This window comes from Canis lupus, chromosome 1 (genome assembly GCF_003254725.2).
Source record: "Canis lupus dingo isolate Sandy chromosome 1, ASM325472v2, whole genome shotgun sequence".
Lineage (NCBI taxonomy): Eukaryota > Metazoa > Chordata > Mammalia > Carnivora > Canidae > Canis > Canis lupus.
Window position 1 is genome coordinate 99015988 of NC_064243.1, and position 26659 is coordinate 99042646.

Here is a 26659-nt window from a genome sequence, read left to right on the forward strand (position 1 = left end):
CCCACAGATTTTCAAAGCAGACCTGTAACATAGTAGTGTCTGATGTCAGCAGAGCATTTTATTTCACACAGAAAGGTTGAACCCAAAGCTTACGGGGCCTATTTCCTAAGGTCCCAGCAAGATTGCTGGGTTCACAGTCTATGGCCAAGGTTTTGACCCTTTGAGCCTTCAAAATCCCTCCTCTGCAGCTTGGAATTTTAATCTCTGTACATGCATCACCTTAAACCCTTTACCATTCCTTCCAGGGTGACATTTTCTGAAATGTTAACAGTTTTGCTCTGACCGACAGAGGTGTCACTCAGTGAGGCAGGCTGTGAGGAGGGGTAAATCTCATCACCAAGCAAGGCTGCCACTTAAGCTAATGATCCTAGGTCCTTAGCATCCCTGAGGTTTTAGGTTCTCCTCCATCTTGGGGTACTGACAGCGAGGGAACCTGAGTGAACAGCAGAGGGGAGAGCTGCCAGGCAGAGGCCACGGGGGAGACACCGGCTCTCAGTTTAAAGGGGAATAGATGCCATGCAGACTTCCTTGCAGGACTAACCATGGTCAAAGTTGTGGCCAGGTGAGTCCTTTAACCAGCCCCTACAATCAATCACCTTGTGGAAGGTTTCTCTGTATTTTCTCTGCTACCTGACTTCACAGGGCCTGGACGAATGTGTTTAACCACACTGCCACAACCACATGTGGTCTTCAGCACCAGATGTATGAGTATTCATTTCACCAATACCTTTTTCACCTTTACAACATGCAAGGTCCTGTGGTGCTCTTGAGACCAGTTACTTAAGAGTTTCTCTTTGTCTGTCTTACATCTTTACAACTGACGCTAGTTGGCTGTTATTTTTACAGGGTGCAGTCATGCCCCTTCTTCCTAACAAAGGAAATTATAAAGCCAGAGGACAGAAGAACCAAAGAGCAGAGCAAGGGACAGGGCCGAGGGTGGGGCAAGTCAGAGGATGACCTGGCATACAGGTAGAGCAACCCTGGGTAACCTGAGGACACAGCACAGCTGTCCAGAGATAGCTCACCAAAGCACAGCTTAGAGGCCAAGCAAACGGTCTAGTAATTGGAGCTTTACTAGCACACCCGTTTGTGTACCACTGTCTGTTCTCACACTGTAAGAGCCAAGTGGAGTAGCTGTGACACACAATGTGTAACCTGTAAAGCCTAAAATATTTAATATCTGGTTTTTAATAGAAAAAAGTTGCCTTATGTCTGATCTAGAGGTAAAGATATTAAAAGTTCTTAGATTCTGATAGAAGAATTCTAGATTCTGATTTGGCAGTAACACAACAGCACATAGTCCACATATTATGTGTGTCATTTCTCCAAGATGCTGTTGAGGCACACAAGCAATAAGCCAATTTTCAAAGCTAAAAATTAGGCACTACTAAATCCAAAATTCTGCTTCCTTTTCATTCTAGAAATTGGATGGTGAAAAAGGCAAGCATGAAGTTTGCAGGTCTGCTTTGTGTCCTTCTGCTTATCGTTTTTCAAACTGATTTTGGACAAAATGAAGAAACACCTAGGAAACAAAGGAGGAGGGTGTATTACAGGAGATTGAGGAAAAGCTCCTCTCCCAGCCGCAGATCCAGCAGGCAGCTGGGGATCCAGCAGACAGTGGTCACACCAATAGCAACAATTCCTGTGCTTAACCTGGATTATAGCACAGAGGAAAAGTCTGACTCCTTTTTAAGTATTCTTGGAGTAGAATCAAGTTATAATGTGTTACCAGGTAAGAAACCAGTAGGGGAGGGAAGAGAAACAGAACCTCCATGAAGATAATTTTCCAAAAAATTTTTTCAAGTTATTATATGGTTATTAATATATTATAATTTTAGGTTATATTTTCAAATTAATATATACTAAATACATATTTTCAAATTATTATAATATCAAGATACTCTATCTTTTGGTTTAGTCTATAATAAGTTTTAAAATAATTTAAAATTTCATTTATAGAATTTAATTAAATACAAAATTATAGCTATCCCACAACTATATTTATAAAATCATAGTTACTATTTTGGTCTATTATTTTCTAGTATTTCCTATGCCATGTATTTCAAATAGCTGGATTCATAATACAGATAATATACCTAGTAAGGTTGTAACTTGCTTTTTCATTTATAATGATAGAGCATCTGGGACACAGAAACAAATTATTCAGATGATTCTATGAATAGATAGCTGTTAACTATTTTCAACCAAAAAGTTAAGCCACTGAATTTATCTTATGCAGATGAAACTGCTGGGTAGGTCCTGAATGGTGAGGGAAAGGAGGGGATGGGGAGAATGAATGTGAGAGCCCACCCACAGGTGGGACTTGGGGATTCTAGTTTGGAAGGCGGCATCTGCTCTCACATTCCAATCAAGGCAGGCTGTCTGATGGCTCCCTTGGTTGACACACTTGTCCACATGTCTACAACCCTGGACATAGAGAAATCACTGTACTGAAAACAATTCACAGGAACGACACCAATGATGTGTGAGCTAGTTTTCAGTAACACAGTAACTCTAAAGAAACGGTCAGTTGCAATGCCTGGCTCTGCCTTCCCCGTCTGCACACTGGCAGGAGTGAGACGTGGGCTCATCATTGGTGTCGTTCTTGCTCTCTGCCCTCTGGCACCCAAGGGAACTACCACGCCATGTCTCTTCTGAATTTAGGTAAGGCTGCATCATTTGTTTTGGTCAAGGTACTGAGGCACTTTTAGGGCTTGTGTGGGATTCACAACCTCCCATCCCTCCCTCTGCTTTGGAGATGCAGAAGCTGCTGTCTCTGTGACCATCACTACCGCAGCCCCAGTGTGCCCACAGTGGACACATGGCACAGAGGAGGAACTGCTGAGATCTGGGGGGGAAGGGGTGCTGCTATATAACTAAGTCACCCAGACAGATATGGTACAGAGGTACAGCTCAGAGCCTAAACCACAGGCTGAAAGCAGAGCACGCAGAAGCCCCTATGGGGTCACGTATCTGGGGTCTATTTACCCCATGTGAAAACGCACCCTGGTGTGATCCTATCCGTTCAACTCGACACTGTGCTCACCCTCATCCACCGTACTGGCAACCATATGAGGAACTTACTATGCTCCCACTTCTCTTCTAGGAAAGAAGGGACACTGTCTGGTGAATGGGATGACCATGTACAACAGAGCGGTGTGGTCTCCTGAGCCGTGCACTACCTGCCTCTGTTCAAATGGAAGAGTGCTTTGTGATGAGATGACGTGCCACCCTCTGACGTGCCCCCAGACAGTTAGGCCTGAAGGGGAGTGCTGCTCTGTCTGCTCTGACGCAGGTACAAGTATTTACCCACAACAAAGTAACACATGTGACAGTCTTCAATTCTGTTGTTTTTGTTACTACCTTAACTTTTAGATTATGGTAAACTAGTATCAAGGTACTTAGAGTACTGGCAAGTAATGATAAACATACCAGGTATTTGGGAAAATCTATGGTAGGGAACAGAAATACAGATCTTGCCTGTGTAGTTCTGGCTCCATCAGGAACCCCTCTAAGGGGCAGGGACAGTCTGCAGAGCCCACAACACCCTGTGCTGTGCAAGGGAAGAGCATGGCTTGGCTCCCTGCATGGAGTTGCTCCCCTAATCCAACTCAGTGCACACATAGGTTAAGACTGCAATGAAGGACAACCAAAGACTCCTGATGAACACAGGGAAGGGGGTTTACACTTCGAGAGAACAAAGCCCAGTGTCTCCTGCCATCTGCAACCTGCACTCATTACCACTCAGGAAAGCGGACAAGTGCTGGTGCTTGGCCCTACAGGAAAGCCCTGGGGCCTGCAGGGCACTCACCAGCTCCTGCTCTCCATGGCTCATACTCGGGGACAGCGGACGCCCCCAAGAAGAGCCCAGCCAGTGCCTCAAGAAAGAGACAAATGGGTGGTAAATTCGTGGGAAGGAATGGGCATTTTCTCTTGTCTATAGTCAAGGCAGCTTGTTTCCATGCACACAGGACGGCCATGGGGTGGGTACCAGGAGGACTTCAGAGCACTTAGGAGCTAGCTGTATGCTAGCGCATACGACTGCCTGTCTCACTCGGGGGCTGTGCCTCTAATAGTGTCAGCAAACACACAGGTAGGATTCAGGAATGAGCAGACAGGGTTCAAAGGCCTTGTAATAATCTTGAAATATTGAGGTTATTTTGGAAAAATAAACTTGGATGTACAGGAAGGACTGTAAATGTTTCAATATGATCGCTTCAGCTTCCTGTCCCTTATTCTTTCCTATTTTCCTCCTGCATGTGCTGTGAAGGATGTGAAAATAACCGACTTTATAATATATACTGGGTTGAAATCTCAAGTATTCGTCAAGCAGGCCTATCTCCTGAGTCCCTTTCTTGGGTGATTTGCATACAGTATCAAACAACAGCAGAGCAACGACCCAGGAGACCCGCACGCATGGGGCCCCCTTCTCCCCGCGCTCCTGTCACCAGTGGGCCTGCCCCCCTTTTTGCTAAACACACATGCAGGTGACACTGGCTGCAGGTCACTCTGCTCCCATCATTGTAGAACTTTTGAAAGGACGGTTGTGTGCACCTCTAACCCAAAACAGCATTATCTGGATCTAGGAGGCCTCCCCTAAGTGTCAAGCAGTAAAAATTTAAGTAGAGAGTCTGGAAGGGAGAAACAGGAGAACTTTCTATAATCCTGAATTTCAGAAGATGCTTTTGGGCCTATGAGGCTGAAAGAAAATCAGACAAAAATAGCAACAAATCTACAAACATAAGCCAGTTCCAGTAGCACAAGTAAGTAAATACATGTTTCAGTTTTTTATCTGACTCTTACATGATCAAAACCCCGATAAATTGAACAGTATCTATTATAAAGGTCACCTCTCATCGTAGCGAAACCTCACACAGGTAGTACTTCCCATTTTGCATCATGTGGCAGTATTATTCCCTCTTTATTACCAGGTAGAAAGATGTTTTAGTAAAAATAAATATTAAGGCCACAGGAAAAAAAATTGCTTAAAACAAATCTTATAAAATTGGTTTTAAAATTACTTAAGCAAAAATTTCAAAAATGCACTTTACCTTTAAATTGCACTCAAATACCTGGAGGGAATAATATTTACTAACCTGACTTTCACTATGATTTTTCCTTTGACTAATGTTACACTTCACCCCTGCTGTATCCTCCCCGCATGGCCAGCAACCTCCCATCTGCAGCTCACTGGTACAGCATTAAGTGATAGGAGTGAATTTTCTGGTGATTCTTCAGAACAAACAGAACCTACCAACTCACCTCACCAGGTGGAAATGGATCAAGCACTACAAAAAGAGGAACTTCAATTTGAGGAGAATGAAGAAGAAATTAAAGAAGATAAAGATAAGGAGCAAAAGAAAAAGACCCTTGGACCTGGGGGGCAGGGAAGATCTCTTGCTGAGGAGCAGAGCAGAGGAGCGGCAGGGAGACCACGAGCAGTGGGGAGGCCAGCCCATCAGCAGGGACATCCAGCAAGGGAGGAGGCTGAGGAGGACAAGGAGGCTGAGGAGGAGGAGGAGGAGGAGGCTGAGGAGGAGGAGGAGGAGGGCACCATCAGAGGAGACATGTTCAGGGTGTGGTCCAGACCCCGGGGTCCCCCTCCTCCCCGGGGCATGCCGTCTGTGCCGAGCGGGTGCTCCCTGTCCTACAGGACCATCAGCTGCATCAGTGCTGGCCTCTTGCAGATACCACCACTGACAGGACCAGAGATAACAAGCCTGGAGCTCTCTGGTAAGACATGGGGATGTCTCTTCTGCTTTGTGCTTTCCAAGTAACTCACTCGCCTTGCCTTGTGAACATCGTATTTTTAATCTCATGATATGAGTTGATCCCAAACAGACTAACTTCACATCCACAATTACATATATAAACTTTGCAGAACAAATAGCATAGTTAGGTACAAAGCAAAGTTCCCCAAACCAAATCAGGATTTCCCACTGACTTTTTCCCCTAAAGTCAGCTTTGCTGAGGTATAATTTACATGCAGTAAAACTTATTTTTAGCAAGTTATTCTCTGAGCTTTGGCTGATGCGTACAGTTGCAGAACCACCCACACAGTCAGGACCCACGGTCGCCCCTCCTGCGACCTGCCCTGGGCTCTGCTGAAGTGATGGGTCTCCAGGGCTTGGCCCTTTCCTACTGCGTCACCGTGGAGGGTCACCCAGGACCCCGCCTCCTCAGGAGCTGGTCCTCCCCACTGCTGAGTGTGTTGTGCTTATGCAGATGGACCACAGGTGCCGGTGACCCTGAGGGGCATTGGGGTCACTCCCAGTTTGAGGCAACCATACATACAGCTCTATAAACATCCACACATAGGTCTGTGTGGACTAGGCTTCTGCTCATAAGGTGCACACCAAGGAGTGGAAATGCTGAGTGACAGAGTAAAGGCACATTTAGCTTTCAAGGAAGCTACCCCATACTTCCCAAGGGGGCTGTGGCTTTCCTGCCAGAGATGCAGGAGGGTTCCTGCTGTCCTGCATCCTGCCACTTGTCTTTCCCTCATTGCAGCCATTCATGTGGGTATGGAATGGTCCTGAGCAGAGGAATGGCAGGGCCAGGGGGTGTGAGGCTGGTTGGTGGGAACCCCGGGTGTGTGTCCATCTGTGAGACAAGACCCACAGCCCAGCTGCACTCTGAAGACGCTGGGGTGCGAGAATCTGAATGGGGTTTCAGACGTGTCTCAGGGGCAGTCACAGAAATAAACTGCCAGGAAATAATAAGTAAACTTATAAATACATATTCAATAGATGACATCTGACAGCTTGGTTCAGGATGGCCAGTCTTTGAGAGGACACCATGCTCACACGACCCCATAGGGAAATCTCTCATGCCCAGCAGCTCAGACACTAGCAATATCCTCCCTGCCCCAGTGGGGATGTCAGGCCCCACCATAAGAAATCCCAATCTGTGGAAGCCTGAGGTCTTATGAAATACGAAAGACTTATGCTCAGTCACGTGGTCTTGGTTTTGAGAAGGTCACCACATGGTTCTTATAGGACTGTTTCTGTTAAGCTTACTTACAGTCTGGGTTTTAAATCATCAACTAGCCACTTAACCAAACCCCATAAATGTAAAGCATGTAGGAAGTTGTATAGACTGAAGCCATGTAATTACAACATTAGATCTGGAGCCCCCTGCGCTCCTCATCTAGAGAAGGAAATTTCAGCAAGGTAAGTGAGATGACAGCATCCCATGGGTGACAGTGTGGGATTTCTGGCCCAGGGACACGTCAGTGGGAAAATCAGTTTCTATGTAAGCTTCCAGAAACACATCTCTGTTATAAAATGCTAACAGTTGTCTAGCTGTCCTCACAGCAGCTTCACCTAAAACAGGAAGGCCACCAGCACAACAAGCCTGTGACTGGAGGCCCCAGGATGGTGTTTTCTACATTTGCATTTGCTCGTACAGATGCTGTCCTTGTTATGGGTATTACTTTCTCCTCTGAGTAGAGCTCCCCTGCTGTCTATGTACATTCATGAATACACGTATGCAGCCTTGCACATGTGCACACAGAGGCCAAAACCACACTGCTGTGTTTTCTAGGCAATTCCATCACCGCCATTCCCGACGAAGCATTCAATGGATTGCCAAATCTGGAAAGGCTTGATCTGAGCAAAAATAACATCACCTCCCCAGGCATAGGTCCCAAAGCATTCAAGGTAAATATACATGCTCCACCTGGTGAGGAAAGATCCCTGTGGACAGCTCTGTGCTGGCAGAAGGGAAGGGAGCGAAAGGAACATGTTTGCACTGTAGTGTGCTCCTAAGTCAAGAAAGTTCCCTCTTCGACATTCCTAACGCCTTCACGGTTTACCTTGAGTACAGTCTGTTGTTTACGTGATTCTAGCTGGTTTTTCTATGCTTCACCCTTAGAGCAGCTACAACAGCAAAAGTGACAGAGCTAATGTTTTGAACTTATAGAGCAGTTTCTCCCCAAGCAGCTGAAAATATATTGAAATATGATCTCTTAGTATGTGAGGTATTTCTGAGAACAAAGGAGAGCTTCTCTGGAAACTGTTAACATTCTCAGGCCAGAAAGAGCTATATTACTTTGTGTTGTGGGCAGGACCTGATGAACACGTGAGCCAGAGGAGGTTCTGGAAACACAAGTGGGCTCAGATGAAAATCAGCACAGGGAATAGTGGGGGAAAGACAATGAGCCTAGGCAAACTTTCCCCCCTTTAGAGCCCTTCGTACAACTCCTGGGCTGGTGTCCACGTTCAAGCCGCAGATGCAGAGTCCTTGTCACATGACAACTGGGACTCACGTTTCTTGTTTGATCAGAAAGATTCATGGGAGAGCATCTCCCTCCCTTTCTGTTTTTGGGATCCTCTGTCCCATTCTCAAACTGCTGAAGCCTGACTGAATGCCTGGAGCTGAATCATCTGTGAGGCATCGCCCAAACCCACCAGCTGCCATGCTTCACTGTAGTGGGGCAGGCAGTTAGGCAGATGGGCACATACCCACCAGGCCGTGTGGGTGCCACAGAGGAACGATCTACCGCCCTGATGCACTTCTGCAATCATTAGTGCTGTTTTACCACTGTTTCTACTTAGCATACAGTACCTGGTAAGGATTCACACGACTGCTCTCACTGCCAGCATCCATGAGATTCAGATTACCGAACTACCTAATTAGCTTTGTGTCTCAGGCTGAGAAGGTGGAAACCTAAGATCTAGCAGAGTATGAGTGGTCTAGCAGAGACAGCTTTGTCCCGCTCACTAAAGCCACAGTACAGAAAGGGGGAGTGGAGGGGAGAACACACAGCTTATGAGGGCCTGAGACAGGGCACGCAGGTGTGTAAGGCGAAGGTGTCACTGCACTCTGACTCCTGAAGCAGACGTGCAACTGTACGTCTGTGACCACATGAAAAAGTAATCTTGAGATTTGCTTTTTAAGCGTCTGAAGAAATTAATGCGCCTGAATCTGGATGGAAACAACCTGGCAGAGATTCCTTCAGAACTGCCGTCTGCATTAGAAGAACTTAAAATCAATGAGAATGGTCTGCAGGCTGTCAGTGAGGAAAGCTTATCAGGTATGTAACATCCAGTTCACACATGCCCTTAGGGCCTTTCTCCTGTGGTCACGTGGGAACTTTATGGGCACCACGGCCATATGAACAGCTGATAAGTATTTTTGGCCACTTTACCATTTAAGTTGATGAAACTTATTTTCTCCTCTGATGGCTGACTCTGGACCAAACTGAACTGAAGTGGTCACATTGTGAACTCGGCACAAAAGAGGCAACGACATTAACTTTTCCCAAATGCTAGCCAGGGTCGGTGGTGGGATTACATGCTTCTCCAGACAAACACAGCAAACGTTACCTTCTACCCTCCCAGCAGTCTAGCAGCTTCTGAGGTGCGGTGTCCCACACTTTCTACCTATTTGATTTGAAATATTTTTATGTTGATGTTCATAACCCAAGCCAGAAGCAGAATAATGCAATTTCATTATTTCTTTTCACTCCCAAAAAACTTCATAGGAACAAAACAGTTCTGATGATGGGAAAAAACACAATACCAAGAATTGCCAAGTCTGAAAATTACAGAGTTATGGAAATACTCTGTTTCCAGATGGATTGCAGGGTACACATGAAACATCAATAAACACAAATTGCGATGGGCTTTGTCATATGGAAAGGACATTAGAAAGCACAGTTTTCGACTGTGAGGTGAGGCAGAGGCTGGAAGAGCAGCATACTGACGGGCTGTGGGTGAACTGCTCACCTTGTTGCGTTTTCAAGATGACAGGTCACAGAACAGAAGCCCCTACTTGGAAGGGGTGCTCACACACTCCCGGCTGGTGCTTCTCTGCATGCACCCCCTTCCTGTCTCCATAGTCAAAGGACCACGCAGGCCTTGGCCATGAGCAGGGGCTCAGGTCACTGTGCCCACACAGCCTCCACACCCTGCACTGAGCCCACCACCTGGACTGTGAAGCAGCTGCCAGCACGCAGGGTGCACCTGACCGCAGCCTCCCCATTGCTAGATGCTGCTCTGGTTGCAAGGAGGCCCTGGCTTGGCCACCAGCAGCCTGCTGTTCTTCCATGTGCTCTTGTGGCAGATGTCACATTACAAATAGCTCCATAAGGAGCAGAGGAGGGGCGCTCCAGGGGGAGAAACAGCAGGCGCAAAGGTGTGTAGAAACAGAGGTTATCAGGTGCTGTGGGGAGCACGTGCAGCTGGCACCCACTCTAGATACCTAGGGACTGCAGCCTGCCATGTCCGTGACCCCATGTTGCTCCCCGCCCTACAGCGGGAAGACATCCTGCGTATAAACTCCTGTCTCCCACACCTGACCTATGGGAAGCTGCTCTAGCCCCACCCTGTCTCCTGTCACAGGAGGACACACACCTATGTTCCCTAAACACATGATACATGCGTAAACCAGAGAGGAACTGTAAACTGATGTATGATATCATGAATCTACACAGTGTGCCATGTCTCTCATCTCTCTCATATCACATACTGACCATTAGTCTACTTTTATTACTTGTTTTTCATGGGAAAACTTCCATTACATTTCAAAACCTCAACTACGTACTAGATAAATATGCTGGATGCTCAATATCTTTAGTTTTGGAAATCAAATGAATATGAGAAAATATAACCACTTCTCAGTTTATTGCTTGGGCTTCCTACTTCCTCTGATGCTAAACACATCTGTCAGGTGCGTGTTTTAGTCGTACTGTCACTGCCTGCAGAGGAAAGCTAGGCCTTACTGCCTGCGCCCTATTTGCAGATGGCCAGCGCAGGGCTGGCCCCGCTCCTCCGCTAAGCACAGACACGTGGGTTCTGACCTGCTCGTGTCTACCTGGCTGCCTCCGCCTCCCCTCTTGTACCTACACCCTCCTGTCCCTGGAAGCCCAGCCCCACCCACTCTCCCACCCCACCCCTGATGGTACTGTGCCTTGCTCTTGCTTGGATCACGTCTTGTTTCTCTGATAAGCCTGGAAGCAGGAACAGAGCCGTACAGGGTGTTCAGTGCAATGCCCATGACCTGAGTTGAAGATGAAAACATTCCTATTCTGGAAGTCTTGGCTACTGAACAAACTCCAAAGTTACACCCTGAATGTCTGACTCAGATGCCTCTGGGTATCATCACTGCTGAGCTGTTCATTCTCCTGTAGAATTCCAAGTGATCTGGATCATACCACTCCTGAGGCCAGGAGAAACAATGCAGGGAAACTTGTTTGTAAAAAAGACTTTCTTGGTATCTCAGTTCAAGTGCATGGACAATTCTTGATCCTTCTTTCCAAACATCCATTTGGCTGCCAGGACTTGAACAAGTGTGACAGAAATTCATTGCTGTAACTCCCTTGTTCAGAGACTGACATTTGCCAGGCATTGTGCCCCCATGTTCCCCTTGCACCCCTAATTTTAATGCTGCTGTGTCATATGCGCGTCCATGTCTTTGCAAATGTTTAAATGACCTCCGCAACCTTCTACTTCTTGCCCACCTGTGTCCTGAGTCCCCAGTTGGCCCTCGCTGCCCTGGGGGGGTGGGCCGCTCAGCTTCTGTTCCTTAGACATCCTATAGCATGGTGACTGCTCAGCGGGCCTCTCCCTTGGACCACGTGCGGCCAGCATTTGGTCCCGGCTGAGCAGGGCATCTGGGGTGCACAGAGCACTTGGGAGAAGACTCACCATGGGCGATACCAGGAAAGAAGCAACATCCACCATCCAAATAAGCTGAACATCTCACATGACATTTTGAAAGATACAGAAACTGCATGGTTCTTTGATTTTCCTAATATTCTGATAATTAGGTTTTATTTTTTACAGACCTAAATCAACTGGTCACCTTAGAACTGGAAGGAAACAATCTCAGTGAAACCAATGTCAATCCCTTGGCTTTCAAATCTTTGAAGAGTCTGTCCTACCTACGTCTGGGAAGAAATAAATTCAGAATTATACCACAGGGTCTTCCTGCTTCTATTGAGGTATCTGTATCTTTCCAACAATGTGCTACATTTTAAGTACAACATGCTTCAATAAGACAAACAGTACTATTCTAAAAGATTACTGTGATGTAGGTTAAACACACAACATCACACTGTGATGTTTGGGGGCTGTATACTGAATTTGCTATAATTTGAGCACTGTTGTTTCTTCAAACTGTGAGTCAAAATTATAATTATTAGTAGTGACCCTTGATAAAGTGGAAAATTGGTCTTACTGACAGCTCTTGGGGAGAGCACAGAGAAGATGGGCTGAGAATTTAAACAGAATTCCACCCCCCCACCCCAAGGCTGAATGCGGCCTTTCCCACCCTGGGCCCAGGAGTGTGGCCTTTCTGGCTGCAGCAGGGGACACACTGCACACAGTCTGGGGCCCTCACTGACCAGTGCGCCAGACTTCCTGCCCTGAGAGCAGAGGGCACACACAGGATTCCTCGGCAGGAATGCAGGATGGAGCCTCCCCACAGCTGGCGGCCTCGGTCTGACATAGTGCCATAGCACTTCCTTTCTTTGTCTTCCTATCTTGTTAAACATATCAGTTTAGAATTTATCAAAATTGTAAAAATGAGGTTCTGATACTAGGCTTTATGTCAGAATCTCTTGGATTCTAAAGAAATACAGACTCCTTATCCTACCCCATATATCCTCCATCAGGTTCTTTGGAGGCTGGGATCAGTAATTTTTAACTTTTTACATTAAGGTTTTAATACATAATGTATGCACACAAAACACAACCTGAATAATACGGAGCAGCAATGTGTCTCCATCCGTGCATGATTTTCTTTCCAGAGACCCCAGTCACTGGCATGGGAGGCAGCGTACATGCAGGCCTGTGCACTCTCCTTCCAGGACCCTGCCGCACAGTCACAGAGTCCCGTGTGTGGATGAGTGTGCTCTGACTGCAGTACATTTAGGTTGGAAGTTACGCTTTAAGAAGCTCACATGTGATTCTAATATGCAATCAAGTCCGGGACCGCTGATTTGATTCACCCCTAAACACATATGAAGTTAAAAGCAAAAAGCTAGAAATTGCCTTCTTCATATTTAACACATCACAAAATTAAATGAAAATAAGGGAAAATTACTACAACAGGAATAGAGAATGAGGACATAGATCAATGTCTATTTCTCATCTCCCAGGTTCTTGAGTGAAGAACTCCCAGTAACGCTAACTGAATTTAACCTGAAGGCAGCTCACTGTTGAAAATAACAGCTCTAGGGACGCCTGGTTGGCTCGGTGGTTAAGCGCCTGCCCTGGGCTCAGGGTGTGATCCTGGAGTCCTGGGATCAAGTCCCACATCAGGCTCCTTGCATGGAGCCTGTTTCTCCCTCTGCCTATGTCTCTGCCTCTCTGTGTGTCTTTCATGAATAAATAAATAAAATTTAAAAAAATTTTTCTTGGGGCAGCCCCGGTGGCACAGCGGTTTAGCGCCGCCTGCAGCCTGGGGTATGATCCTGGAGACCCAGGATCAAGTCCCACATCAGGCTTCCTGCATGGAGCCTGCTTCTCCCTCTGCCTGTGTCTGCCTCTCTCTTCGCTCTCTCTGAATGAATAAATAAATAAATCTTAAAAAAAAATAAATAAAATAAAAAATTTTTCTTAAAAAAAAGAAAAAAAAAAAGAAAAAAGAAAGTAACAGCTCTAGGGCAGCCCGGGTGGCTTAGCGGTTTAGCGCTGCCTTTGGCCCAGGGCGTGATCCTGGAGACCCAGGATCGAGTCCCACGTCGGGCTCCCTGCTTGGGGCCTGCTTCTCCCTCTGCCTGTTTCTCTGTCTCTCTCTCTCTCTCTCTCTCTCTCTACTCTCTGTGTCTCTCATGAATAAATAAAATCTTAAAAAAAAAAGAAAAAAAGAACAGAACAGCTCTAGCAAACTTGACCCTGATATTAAATGAAGGCTCTTAATTAATTTTTAATTAATTATATAATACAAGCAAATCTAAAAGCTGGCCGGCAGCATGGACTCCCTAGAGCTGGGTTTTGGTGGGGACATGTATCTCCTGGGCATCAGGTGTGGGACCACATGCCTCATCCTCTCTCCAGGCCTGAGCATCTCAGCTACTGACCAGGAATGGTCATTTCTACCCATTTTCTAGGGTTTTGAAGCCCAAATGACATAATTTACATGAATGAGTTTTGTAAATTAGAGTGCTTTATACAATTATGGTATGCTGCATTTTGCAACATTACATAGTTTAAAAAACTCGTTTAATTCCATGACCATGAAAGACAGTACCTTTTATTTCACTAAAAGGACAACTTATGAGTTCACCCAGAAGCACAGCAGAAGACTCTCCAGATAATACTAATGAGAACAGTCCACAGTACCATCTCCGTGTCTATGAAACTCAATATATGTACCAACCAACACAAAGGAAAACAGTCTCTTCTCATCATTACAGGAATTATACCTAGAAAACAACCACATTGAAGAAATAACGGAGATCTGTTTCAACCACACCAGAAAGATCAACATCATTGTGCTACGTTACAATAAACTTGAAGAAAACAGGATTGCTCCTTTAGCCTGGATAAATCAAGAGTGAGTACACAATGCTCTTTGGCTTCAGGGTTTCTGCAGTTTCTGCACGGTGGAGAGGTTAGGGTCCAGCCCTGGGGAAGTGCATTTACTGATGGCGCCCCTCTCCCTCCCCACAACTTGGCCCCATGCTTGAGCTCCTATCATTTACAGCAGGACTGGGGTTGGGGCGACCATGGTCACTGCTGCTCTGCTCACCCTGCCATGACCCCAAGTAGTGAGTTACCCAAGGTCTGTCCACCTCATAGCTGGTCATGAAGCTGAAGGGAGACCACCTCTGCCCCTGAGGAGGACGTAAGAGCCCCCAGCCTCACCCCACCATGGCCTCTCAGGGTTCCCTTGTCCTATGTCACACTGTCTTCATTCCTTCAAACCATTTCTCTATCTCATAAAATAGACTCAAGGGTGATTGACCTGATAGGGAAGGTTGGACGTAAGGTCCATCTTCCTGGCAAGGACACAGGGGTCCTGCCTATTAGGAGGAGCAGGACAGGCCACGGCAGGGAGCCTGGCAGGCTGTGTGGTGAGGGCACGAGGGCAGGAGAGAGGGATGAAGGGTGTCAAGGTTCAGCAGGGCCCAGCAGGACGTGGTGGTGGCAGGGCAATTCAGAAGCCAGGCAGCCACCTTTCCCAGATCTCATTTCTCTGCAAGCCCCAGATGCCAGGCCATGAGAGCAGGTGTGGAGCAAGAGTGCAGATTCCACACCACCACCATGTCCTTGCTGGAACCAGGGGTGATCTCAGGCAGAGGCAACTTGACAACAGCCAGGACTCTGGACTTCATTTCTTTCTTTCTTTTATTTTTTTTTTTAAAGATTTTATTTATTTATTTATTCATGAGAGAGAGAGAGAGAGAGAAAGAGAAAGAGAGGCAGAGACATAGGCAGAGAGAGAAGCAGGCTCCATGCAGGGAGCCTGATGTGGGACTTGATCCTAGGACTCCAGGACCACGCTCTGGGCTGAAGGCAGGCACTAAACCTCTGAGCCATCTAGGGATCCCTGGACTCCATTTCTGATTCATGTTTGACTCTAGAAGAGAGTGGCTGTGTCTGAACCTGATGCTCCTGGTAATGGAGCAGGCTGCACACAGCCACCTGACACAGGAATCTCTACGGCCAACCAGGTGGTGGTGGGAAAAGGGCCAAGCATCCCAAGTGGACCTGTCCGAGCCCGGAGTTAATGGTTCCTGCCTTATGCTCCCCCCTCTCACCCTTCTCTGCTGCAGAAATCTCGAGTCCATTGATCTCTCTTACAACAAGCTCTACCACGTCCCATCCTACCTGCCCAAGTCGCTACTGCACCTTGTGCTCCTTGGGAACCAAATCGACCGCATCCCAGGCTACGTGTTTGGCCACATGGAGCCAGGCCTGGAGTATCTGTACTTGTCATTTAATAGACTCTCAGATGATGGTGTGGACCAAGTCTCCTTCTATGGGGCGTATCATTCTCTCAGAGAGCTGTTTCTGGATCACAATGACTTAAAATCTATACCACCAGGGGTACGAGAAATGAAAGCACTACATTTTCTGAGGTTGAACAACAACAAGATACGGTAAATTTTGGCCTTTTCAAGTATTGATTTAAATTGTTATAGTTGACAGAGGATATGATTACACAATCATGCATGATATGATGTCTGGGATTTACTTATAAGGGGAAAAAGGAAAGAGATCACATTAAACAACACTGGAACACATTTGTAATGACTGAAGGGGGGTGATAGGTACACGACGATCCATCATAGCTCTTTCCTACATGTGTGTACATTTGCAAACTTTCACAGTAAAAATCCTTTAGAAAAGAACATGACTACATAATACTGGGAACCAGCTTCTACTAACGTGTGATTTTAAGAACTAATCGGTAGAGCATAAAACCCAAATATATAAACTGATCTATCCAGATTTTTTTCTGAAGGTAAAATTCTGAATAAAATTATTGAGACTCAGCTTCTCTCACTTTTGGGGACACAGTTTCCTGTCTGCCTGAAGAGAATGAAGGTCTCTAAACACAAACTCCTAAAAAAACAAGAGGAAAAGAATCATGGGTGGGAGTGGGGAGGCTTTGTAAGAGGTTGTGAAAAGCCATGTGGCTGAGTGCTTCCTTGCTACTGCGTGAGGACACACACAGGGGTCCCGCTGTGCTGGGATTCAGGTGGTCGCAGTCTGGAACCTCCATGAATATTGTTTTCCTCCACCTTTGAACCAGCGGTCTCACTCACAGATGACTTTGCTGCAAACTCTTACTTCCTGAGGGGCAAGGAAATGGCGACTGGCTCTTTTGTTACCTTTTACACATTTGGTAGCTAGAATCCCTTTGTCAAGGATTTTTTCCCCATCAGCTAGGGCCACTTTGTTACTCTGAAAGGTAAGATAAATGCTCAGGTCTTTCTTTAAATGTCCAATCAGACCAGAAGCTGGTTAGAAATATCTGACTATGTGAGGAGACAGATGTGAGCTAAACAATGTGATGATGATCATTCTGAATATATACAAATATCAAATCATGTTGTATACATTAAAGTAGTATCATGTTGTATGTTAATTCTGTCTTTATACAACTGAAAAAATGATAGATATGTATTATGTATGAATGGGAAGGACCATGCAATATATAAAAATGTTAATAGCAGATGTCTCAGGGGGAACAAAAAGAAGTTGGTGCCTAACTGCTTCTCTTTTATTATTTTGTTTTTGACTTTCTCTCTCTGGAGAATCAATGTTAACTTATAGTTTAATACATGTGGAATGTTTTAATCAACGATAACTACTGTTCTTAAACCCCACTCTTTGGCCAGTGGGAGCCCTGTGTAGGGCTTTCTTCCGGAGGGCCCCACACCCCCTCACTGCAAGCAGCACTCACACACCCAGGCTGGGGACCAGACACGTCCCTCTTCTGTTTCGAGGCCTTTTTAAAAAAAAAAAAAAAAAAAGATTTTATTTATTTATTCATGAGAGAGAGAGAGGCCTTATAGTGAACTGTCAGGAAATATATATTTTGTAAAGAAAAAGAACAAGACTTCATACTAATGTTCTCAATTCAAATGTAACCATATAGATTCAATTTCTTTCTTTGTTTTGTTTATCTTCTACTGGGAATCTAGGTTCCCAAAAAAATTAACTTTTATCTTACAATATACAAAATACAGTTTCAAAGTGAGAATGCTAGTATTATGACTACAAAAGTATCAAATGAAGAAAACAATGTTTTCAGGAGCGTTCTCTTAGTCTTTAGCCTATGTTCCATGAGGGCCTGTGGCAGAAATACAGTGGTTTTCTCTGTGACAACACATCAACAACCTGATAATCAGATCAGGGGTTTGTTTTTGGTTTTTAGAAATTGTAATTTCCTATTTAATGTTACTGTTACTATGTTAAATGTTTATATAATTCCAAAGTTGGAACTGTAAAAAGGTATATGAAGAGAAGTCTTTCTTCTATGGTCCCATATACTATATTCCATCATTCCCCAGCGTTTAATTCTTTTAAAATTAATTTGTACCTTTCCCCAGTATTTCTTTTTGCAGACATAAGCATACGTGCAGATTCATATTTCCCATCCCCTCCCACAATTCCAACACAAATTATGACACAGAAAAATTTTTCTTTTCTCTCTCTCTCTAGTGTTTTTACTTTTTACATTCCGTAATTATCAGCATATCTGCTCCTTACAAGTATAGAGAATTTCCTTATTCTTTTTACAAGTGACCAGTATTCCATTACATGATTATTTCATTTAACCAGCTCCTTACCTGTTTCCCTTCTTTTACTACTACAAATAATGCCATGATGCCTAACTTTGTTTGGACAGCATTTTACATTTTCCTGGTCTCACTCTGCGATAGGTTCCTAAGCTGAGCGAAGGGAGATGATGCTTCCTGGTCCCTGTATGTGGGGCTGTGCTATCCTGAGCTCCCACCACGGTGTGTGGTCCTGCACAGCCCCAGGACCAGACCATGTTGATGAGCTTTTGAGTGTTTTTGTGTTAAGGCAAATCTGGTAAGTGGCAGTGGTGTGCCAGGGTACTTGAAGTTTGCATTTCTCTTCTCATGAATGAAACTAAGTGTCTCTATCATGTTCCCACGTAATTTCATTTTTTTATTCAGTGAACTGGTTAGCCAAGCATTTGCCCCTCTTCTCCTTTCTCTCCATAGGTTTTGAGGAGGGCTTTGGATATTAGCCCTATAACTGTAAGTTGCAAAAACATTCTCCTAGTTTTTCATGTCTTTTAACTTTGCATTTTTTAAAGACCTGTAGCCAATTTATTAATCTTTTCTTTTAGTGTTTCTCATTTGTGAGTCAAGGGAGATTTTTTTTCACACTCCCAGGACATACTTTATTATACTCCTATAGCTTCATTTTTCACATTTACATCTTTGGCATATTTGAAATTTTTTCTAGTGTCTAAGAAAAAGATCCAATTTTATTTTAAAAACAAAAATTTTAAACAAATGTACAACTAACTCCTAAATGATAAAGCCTGAATATTGCTTGGACCATTTATGACTTGTACATCTATTTTTCCTCAGGAATATTCTTCCAGAACAAATTTGCAATGCTGAAGAAGATGGAGATTCGACCCTGGAACATCTTCACCTTGAAAACAATTATATTAAAACAAGAGAAATATCATCCTATGCATTTTCATGCATAAGATCATACTCAAGTATAGTTCTTAAGCCACAAAATATCAAGTGATTCCAGGTTTTTGTTCATCTAACTCGTATTCCTGCATGTGCTGTAGCCACTCTTGTCATTGATAAGGAGCACCCACCCGGCCAGCCACCCCACACAGAAAACAACCAACACCTACCCCAAGGTTACTTCACTAGCAGTTTTAGTGAAAGCTTCAGCTTCACACTCCAGAAAAAAGCCCTCTCACTACAAGCTTCCTTAGAGAACAGGATGTTATTCACTGTGGACTAAGACTGGGAAAATCTGGAACAAAATAATCATGTTCTTTACAGCTGACCTGAGTATTGCTGTTAACTGAAACCCTCCAAGTCCCTTTAAAAATTACATGTGTTATGGTTCAAGACCGAGAAGTGTATGGCAAGAAAAAAAGAATAGATGGAATTTATGAATTAGTGTTCTGTTAATGATCCTACTGTTAAAACAATAACCTATTCATTTTCTATAAGATGCTATGCTATAATTATTGGTAAAAATGTACTTAATGATTGGCCTTATCTAGTACCTTCTGTTAATCACACATGTGAAATTAAAACACTACTGTCATGTTAATTTCTTGGTTTTGAGAACTGTAGTGTGGTTACATATTGGTTACTAACATTAGAAGAAGCTGGGAAAAGAGTGTATGTGAATTCTACACAAATTTTTGAAACTACTCCAAGTTAAAAATTTCTGTCAGTCTAAAAAATTAAACAATATTTTAAGATCACCCTCATTATTCTTTATTCAAGATCAAAAGATTTTATGGAAAGTAGTGGATTTGCTTAAAACATATTAATTGTCAAAAAAAAAAAAAAAAAAAAAAAAACATATTAATTGTCCTTGCTACAACCTTATGAATATAACCATAAGGCATGCACTTTTGAAAATTTTTGCTACACTGGTCATTGTTAGCACCTACCTTTTGTGCCCTAATGTGTTCAAAAGTATCCTTTTATTTAGTTCAATTTAACATCAAGCTCAGTATTTACTATATACTAGAACTTACCAAAACCATATGGTATTAAAATTTTCATTATGCAATAATCTTTTGTGCTTATTTCTAGAATAATTTATAAAGGACACATACAGAAAATGTGTTGACTTCTCTTGCTGCTCTCAGTTTTGTGTCTACAAAATATCAGACTAGGAGCTTATACTTAGGTCACTCTAACTTTTCAACTTCAGTGACTTGATCTCATAATAGCACTCTCTCCAACTGAGGAAGAGAGTTGCCCCACTTCACAGGCCGTCAGACAACCAGGGAGCAAGGGAAATATCTTGTGTGGCATGCAGATGAATGCACTTATAACCAATCTCTCAGATAAAAGTGACAGCCACCAGCATATTCCATATTCACCGAAGCAAGTTTCCTGAACTTTCAAAGATGTGAGTTTGATTTTATCCCATTTAAGCTAATTCTATTTATTATTTTCAAAAAGATTCATTCATTCATTCATTCATTCATTCATTCATTCTTGAGAGACACAGAGGGTGGGGGAGGTTGCACAGGCAGTGGGGAGGGGCAGAGGAAGAGAATCCCAAGCAGACTCCTTTCCGAACACAGAGCCTGCCACTAAGCTCGATCTCACAACCCTGAGATCATGATTTGAGCCGAAGCCTAGAGTCTGATGCTCAACCAACTGTGCCACCCTGATGCCCCTTATTTTTTTTTAAAGATTTTAAGTAATCTCCACACCCAGTGAGGGGCTCGAACTCACAACCCTGAGATCAAGAGTCACATATTCCACCAACTAAGTCAGCCAGGCACCCCAAGCTAATTTTATTTCTTAGCTCTTCCTTTTCAGCACCCTCTCATAATAGCTAGGATTTTGATATTATAACATGAATAATAATAATAATAATAATACAATGAAGACTGTTAGAATCAGGGCAGGTGGCTAAGAGCAGAAGTAGAATCTTATAGAACAAAAAGTTGAGATTTATAACCAGTTTAGGAAAGTAAGAGATTGCTAATTTAAATTGGCTACATTGAACATAAGAGACAGGTAAGCACAAGAACATACAGTTACTCATCCCTTTGACAAGAACCCTTCTAATACACTTCCTGCCATGTGAATATAAATGCACTGACATCAATTGTTTAAGGCAGACTGGGCAGCAAAGTTTAAGGGGAGTCAACAGAATTTGCATCCGGGGACAGTGCAGATGGATACTGAGCCATTCCTTCACTCATTTCTCATTCTGACTGGACTCTGTGTTCCAGATGCTGTTCTAGAGAGAGACAAGGATAATAAACTGACAAGGTCTCTCCTTTCTGGGAAGACATGGTGTGGTAGGGGAAATAAGCAGGACATTACAGAGACAGTAACATCAGGTACAATGAAATCAGGAGAACAGGGTGGTGATGTGGCGAAACATGCTGGGGTCCTTAGCCCACAGATCCTGGGTCTTGAGAGTGTGCAAGCCCCATGAACCACAGTGAGGCACTGCCACCACTGCAGCCTTGGAGGGAGCCCAGGCCCTGGTGTAATTACAACCCCACTGTGTAACTGGGACACTCTGACAAGAACAGAATCTCTAGGAAGGCTGAAATTCAGAGTGACTGGAGAAAGCATTGCTCTTTAGTTGGAAGACACTTTTATTTCTGATTTTAAACTTAAAATACAAAAAAATATGTCTAGCACTGAATTTGTTCAGTCTTGAAATTTCATCATGTCCTGGATAGGAAGTTTTAATTCCATTAAAAAAAAAAAAGATAAATGTCTTTAAAGCAAATGATCTTCACAATATAATGTTAAAAACAAAACAGATGTTCTGTTTGGCTTCAGAAATATGTTGTAATTACTAACACATATGTACACTAGGAAAGTTCTGGTATAGCTATGACCTAAAATATTCATGCTGTGTCATCTTTGCACATATATACAAAGAACGCTAACTATATTTTAAATTTTGAGATATGACTTAAGATTATTACAAAAAGCACTAAAGATATGACATGGTCAAAGACACATAAAGCCTGGAATTATAAGGAAATAACTACACCAGCAATTAGGCCTGGGTACCCACCTTGATTTCCAATGATTAATTATACAGTTATTCTACTTGTCTGGGATCCCTTGGTTCAATTATAAAATAATGTGTCTGGAACAGATCAGTGGTTTTCCAGCATGGTGAGTCACGGGTTTGTGGTGCCCTGGGGTGGAAGTGTCCCTGAAGACTACACAGACTCTCCTTCAGACAAAGCAACTTTGCTACCTTCAGATTAGATGCTCCTGCCTCTCTTCCTTTCCTTAAGAACCAAGAGATTTGCTACCTTCAGATTAGATGCTCCTGCCTCTCTTCCTTTCCTTAAGAACCAAGAGACAGGGGCCATCTGAATCACAAACCAAGTTTTAAGATTCACCAAACGTGCACCTGATCCTTCCCTAACCTTCTGCCCAGTTCCACCACAATGGGGTGGGACTGCTGCCCTCTTACTTTGGGAACACAGATGAGGACGCTGCAGCAAGGGTGGGCGTCACTTGGAAGCAACACAGGGTATGTGTCTGAACCTGGCTTACTCTGCTTCCTTCTGACTGAAGTCCAAAAAGTGGAAAGTCTAGACACCTGAGTGGGCACTGGGCACCTGGTATGGTGGGTGCTGCCAATGGGGTGAGCAAGATATAACGCCCTCTCTGTGGGTTGGCGCTGTCCACTGATTCCACACATCACCTAGGGAGTCTGCCTCACCAAGACAAGTTAATTACTCTGTAAGATGACTGCTTTCATTAACATAGAAAAAAAAGAAAAATTCAGTTTTTGTAGTGTCTTTGTCTGGCTTTGGTATCAGGGTAATGCTGGCCTCATAGAATGAATTTGGAAGCTTTCCTTCCTCTTTTACTTTCGTGGAATAGTTTGAGAAGAATAGGTAATAGCTCTTCTTTATTTATTTATTTATTTATTTATTTATTTATTTATTTATTTATGATAGTCACAGAGAGAGAGAGAGAGGCAGAGACATAGGCAGAGGGAGAAGCAGGCTCCATGCACCGGGAGCCCGATGTGGGATTCGATCCCGGGTCTCCAGGATCGCGCCCTGGGCCAAAGGCAGGCGCCAAACCGCTGCGCCACCCAGGGATCCCCAGTAGCTCTTCTTTAAATGTTTGGTAGAATTCACCTGTGAAGCCATCTGGTCCTGGACTTGTTTGTTTTGGGGAGTTTTTTGATTAGTGAGTGATTCAATGTCTTTGCTAGTTATTGGTATGCTCAAATTTTCTACTTCTTCCTGACTCCTTTTTGGGAGGTTATAGGAGTCTAGGAATTTATCCATTTCTTCTGGGTTGTCTAATTTGCTGGCAAATAATTTTTCATAATATTCTCTTATAATCCTATTTCTGTGATGTCAGTTATTATGCATTCTCTCTCATTTCTGATTTGAGTCCTGTCTCATTATATTTTTTAAAGACTTTATTTATTCATGAGACACACACACACACAGAGAGAGAGAGAGAGAGAGGCAGAGACACAGGCAGAGGGAGAAGCAAGCTCGATGCAGGGAGCCTAATGTGGGTCTTGATCCCGGGACCCCAGGATCACGCCCCAAGCCAAAGGGAAACACCCACTACTGAGCCATCCAGGAGTCCCAAGTCCTGTCTCATTTTTTCTGGCAAAAGGTTTATCAATTTTGTTTACCTTTTCAAAAAAACCAGCTTCTGGTTTCATTGATCTGTTGTATTGCTTTTTAGTCTCTATTTTACTTATTTCTGTTCTAGTCTTTAGTATCTCCTTCCTTCTATTGGTTTTGGGTTTTATTTTTCTTTTTTAACTCCCTTGGGTGTAAGGTTAGGTTGACTGAGATTTTTCTTCTTTCTTGTGGGAGGCCTGTATTGCTCTAACTTTCCCTCTTAGAACAGCTTTTGCCGCATCCCAATGATCTTGGATTGTGTTTCAAGTGTGTTTTCATTTACTTTCTGATTTCCTCTTTGATTTCTTGGTTGACTCATTCATTGTTTAGCAGCATGTTATTTAGTCTCCATGTATTCGGTGTTCTTTTCAGATTTTTTCTTGTGATTGATTCCTAGTTTCACAGCATCATGGTCGGATAAAATACATCATACGATTTCAATCTTTTTGGAATTTTTTTGAGGCTTGTTTTGTGACCTAAAACATGACTTATTTTGGAGAATGCTCCATGTGTACTTGAAAAGGAATGTGTATTCTGCTGGTTTTGAATGGAATGTTCTGAATATATCTGTTAGGTCTATCTGGTCTAATGTGCTGTTCACAGACACTATTTCTGTGTTGATTTTTGGTCTGGATTATCTGTGCATTGATTTAAGTGGGTGGTTAAGGTCCCCTACTATTATTTGAAAATTATATATTAGTATCTCTGATGAACAGAGATACAAAAATCTTCAAAATATTAGCACTTAAAACCTACAATATATTAAAAAAAAGTTATTCACCACAATTAAGTGAGATTTAAAGGGTGCTTCAATATTTGTAAATCAATCAATGGGATACATGACATCACTAAGAAAAAGGATTAAAATCATATGACCATCTCAATAGATGCAGAAAATGCATCTGATAAAGCACAACATCAATTCATAATTAAAACTCTCAACAGGGGTGCCTGGGCAGCTTGGTCAGTCGGTTCAGTATCTGCCTTTGGGACAGGTCATGATCTTGGGGTCCTAGGATCAAGCCCCATATTGGGCTCCCTGCTCTCCCTCTCTCTCTGTCCCTCCCCCTGCTCATATTTGCTCTTGTTATCTCTCTCTCAAATAAACAAAATCTTTAAAAAAAAAAAAAAAAAAACCTCAACAAAATAGGCTTAGAGGGAATATACCTCAACCTAATAAGACCATATATGAAAAACCCACAGCAAACATCATATTCAAGGGGGAAAAGTGAGAGCTTTCCCTCTAAGGTCGGGAACAAGACAAGGATATTCAATCTCTCTACTTTTATTCAACATAGTATTGGGAATTACTAGCCATGGCAATCAGACAAGAAAAAAGGAGTACAAGGCATCCAAATTTGTGAAGAAGTAAAAGTTTCATTATTTGCAGATGACATACTATATATAGAAAACCCAAAAGATTTCACCATAAAACTACTAGAACTGGTAAATGAATACAGTAAAATCAGAGGATACAAAATTAATATATAATAATCTGTTGCTTTCCTATAAACTAATAATGAAGCAACAAAAAGAGAAATTAAGAAAACAATCCCATTTACAGTTGCACCTAAAATAAAATATCTAGGAATAAACTTAACCAAAGAGGTGAAAAACCCGTACTCCAAGATCAATAAAACACTGAGGAAAGAAATTGAAGACAATACAAATGGAAGGACATTCCATTGTCAATGGCTTGGAAGAACCAATATTGTTTTTAAAAAAAGTCCATACTACCCAAAGCAATCTACAGATTTAATACAATTCCTACCAAAATATCAACACCATTTGTCATAGAACTAGAATAATCCTAAAATTTGTACAGAACCCCAAAAGACCCCAAATAGTTAAAGCAATCTTGAGAAGGAACAAAGCCAAAGCTAGAACTATCACAGTCCCAGATTTCAAGATATACTACAAAGCTGTAGGAATCAAAATGGAAACAGACACGTTGAGGGGTGCCTAGGTGGCTCAGTTGGTTAAATGTCTGACTCTTGGTTTCGGCTCAAGTCATAATCTTAGGGTTTTGAGATCAAGCCCAGTGTCAGCTTCTGTGCTGGGTGTGGAGCCTGCTTGGGATTCACTTTCTCCCTCTCCCTCTGCTCCTCCTGAGAGCTTGCACTTGCTCTCACTCCCTATGAAGAGAAAAGAGAGAAGAAGAGAAAAGGAGAGGAGAGGAGAGGAGAGGAGAGGAGAGGAGAGGAGAGGAGAGGAGAGGAGAGGAGAGGAGAAGAGAAGGAGAAAGAGAAAGAAAGAGAAAGAGAAAGAAAGAGAAAGAGAAAGAAAGAGAAAGAGAAAGAGAAAGAGAAAGAGAAGAGAAAAAAGAGAGACACACTGATCAGTAAACAGAATACAGAGCCCAGAAATAAATCCTCATATGGCCAATTAATCTACAACAAAGAAGAATATACAATGTGGAAAAAAGAGTCTCTTCAACAAATGGTGAGAAAACTGGACAGTTATATAAAAAAGAACGGACTGGACTACTTTCTTATCCCATACACAAAAATAAACACAAAATGGATTAGAAATCTAAATGTGAGACCATAAAACTCCTAGAAGAAAACACAGGCAGTCATTTCTTTGACTTTTGACTATGATTTGTCAATCATAGAAGTATTTTTTCTGGATATGTCTCCTGAGGCAAGGAAAATAAAAGCAAAACTAAACTACTGGGACTACACCAAAATAAAAAGGTTTTGAATAACAAAGGAAACAATCAACAAAACAAAAAGGCAACCCATTGAATGGGATAAGTTATTTGCAAATGATATAAATGATAACAGATTGATATCTAAAAACATAAAGAACTTACATAACCCAACACCCCAAAAACAAATAATCCGATTGTAAAGGG

General features: G+C 43.1%; 2 protein-coding genes across 12 annotated transcripts in view; one reads left to right on the plus strand and one right to left on the minus strand.

Moving 5' to 3' along the window:
• The window catches only part of ECM2 (extracellular matrix protein 2), a 32963-nt gene extending 12744 nt beyond the window's left edge, over positions 1-20219 (plus strand). For 3 of the 8 annotated variants that reach the window (XM_025423676.3, XM_025423677.3, XM_025423674.3), the window contains 9 exons: positions 1422-1732; positions 3107-3295; positions 5170-5733; positions 7546-7661; positions 8902-9037; positions 11790-11947; positions 14366-14505; positions 15728-16054; positions 19031-20219. In XM_025423676.3, the coding sequence (XP_025279461.1) occupies positions 1429-1732; positions 3107-3295; positions 5170-5733; positions 7546-7661; positions 8902-9037; positions 11790-11947; positions 14366-14505; positions 15728-16054; positions 19031-19199 (2103 nt within the window). In that variant the 5' untranslated portion in view covers positions 1422-1428 and the 3' untranslated portion in view covers positions 19200-20219. The remainder of the gene's footprint in view (positions 1-1421; positions 1733-3106; positions 3296-5169; positions 5734-7545; positions 7662-8901; positions 9038-11789; positions 11948-14365; positions 14506-15727; positions 16055-19030) is intronic. The other 5 variants (XM_035712205.2, XM_049094521.1, XM_025423678.3 and 2 more) reach the window with 3 other exon arrangements.
• The window catches only part of LOC112644913 (centromere protein P), a 218030-nt gene that overhangs the window by 43551 nt on the left and 147820 nt on the right, over positions 1-26659 (minus strand). The window lies entirely within an intron of this gene.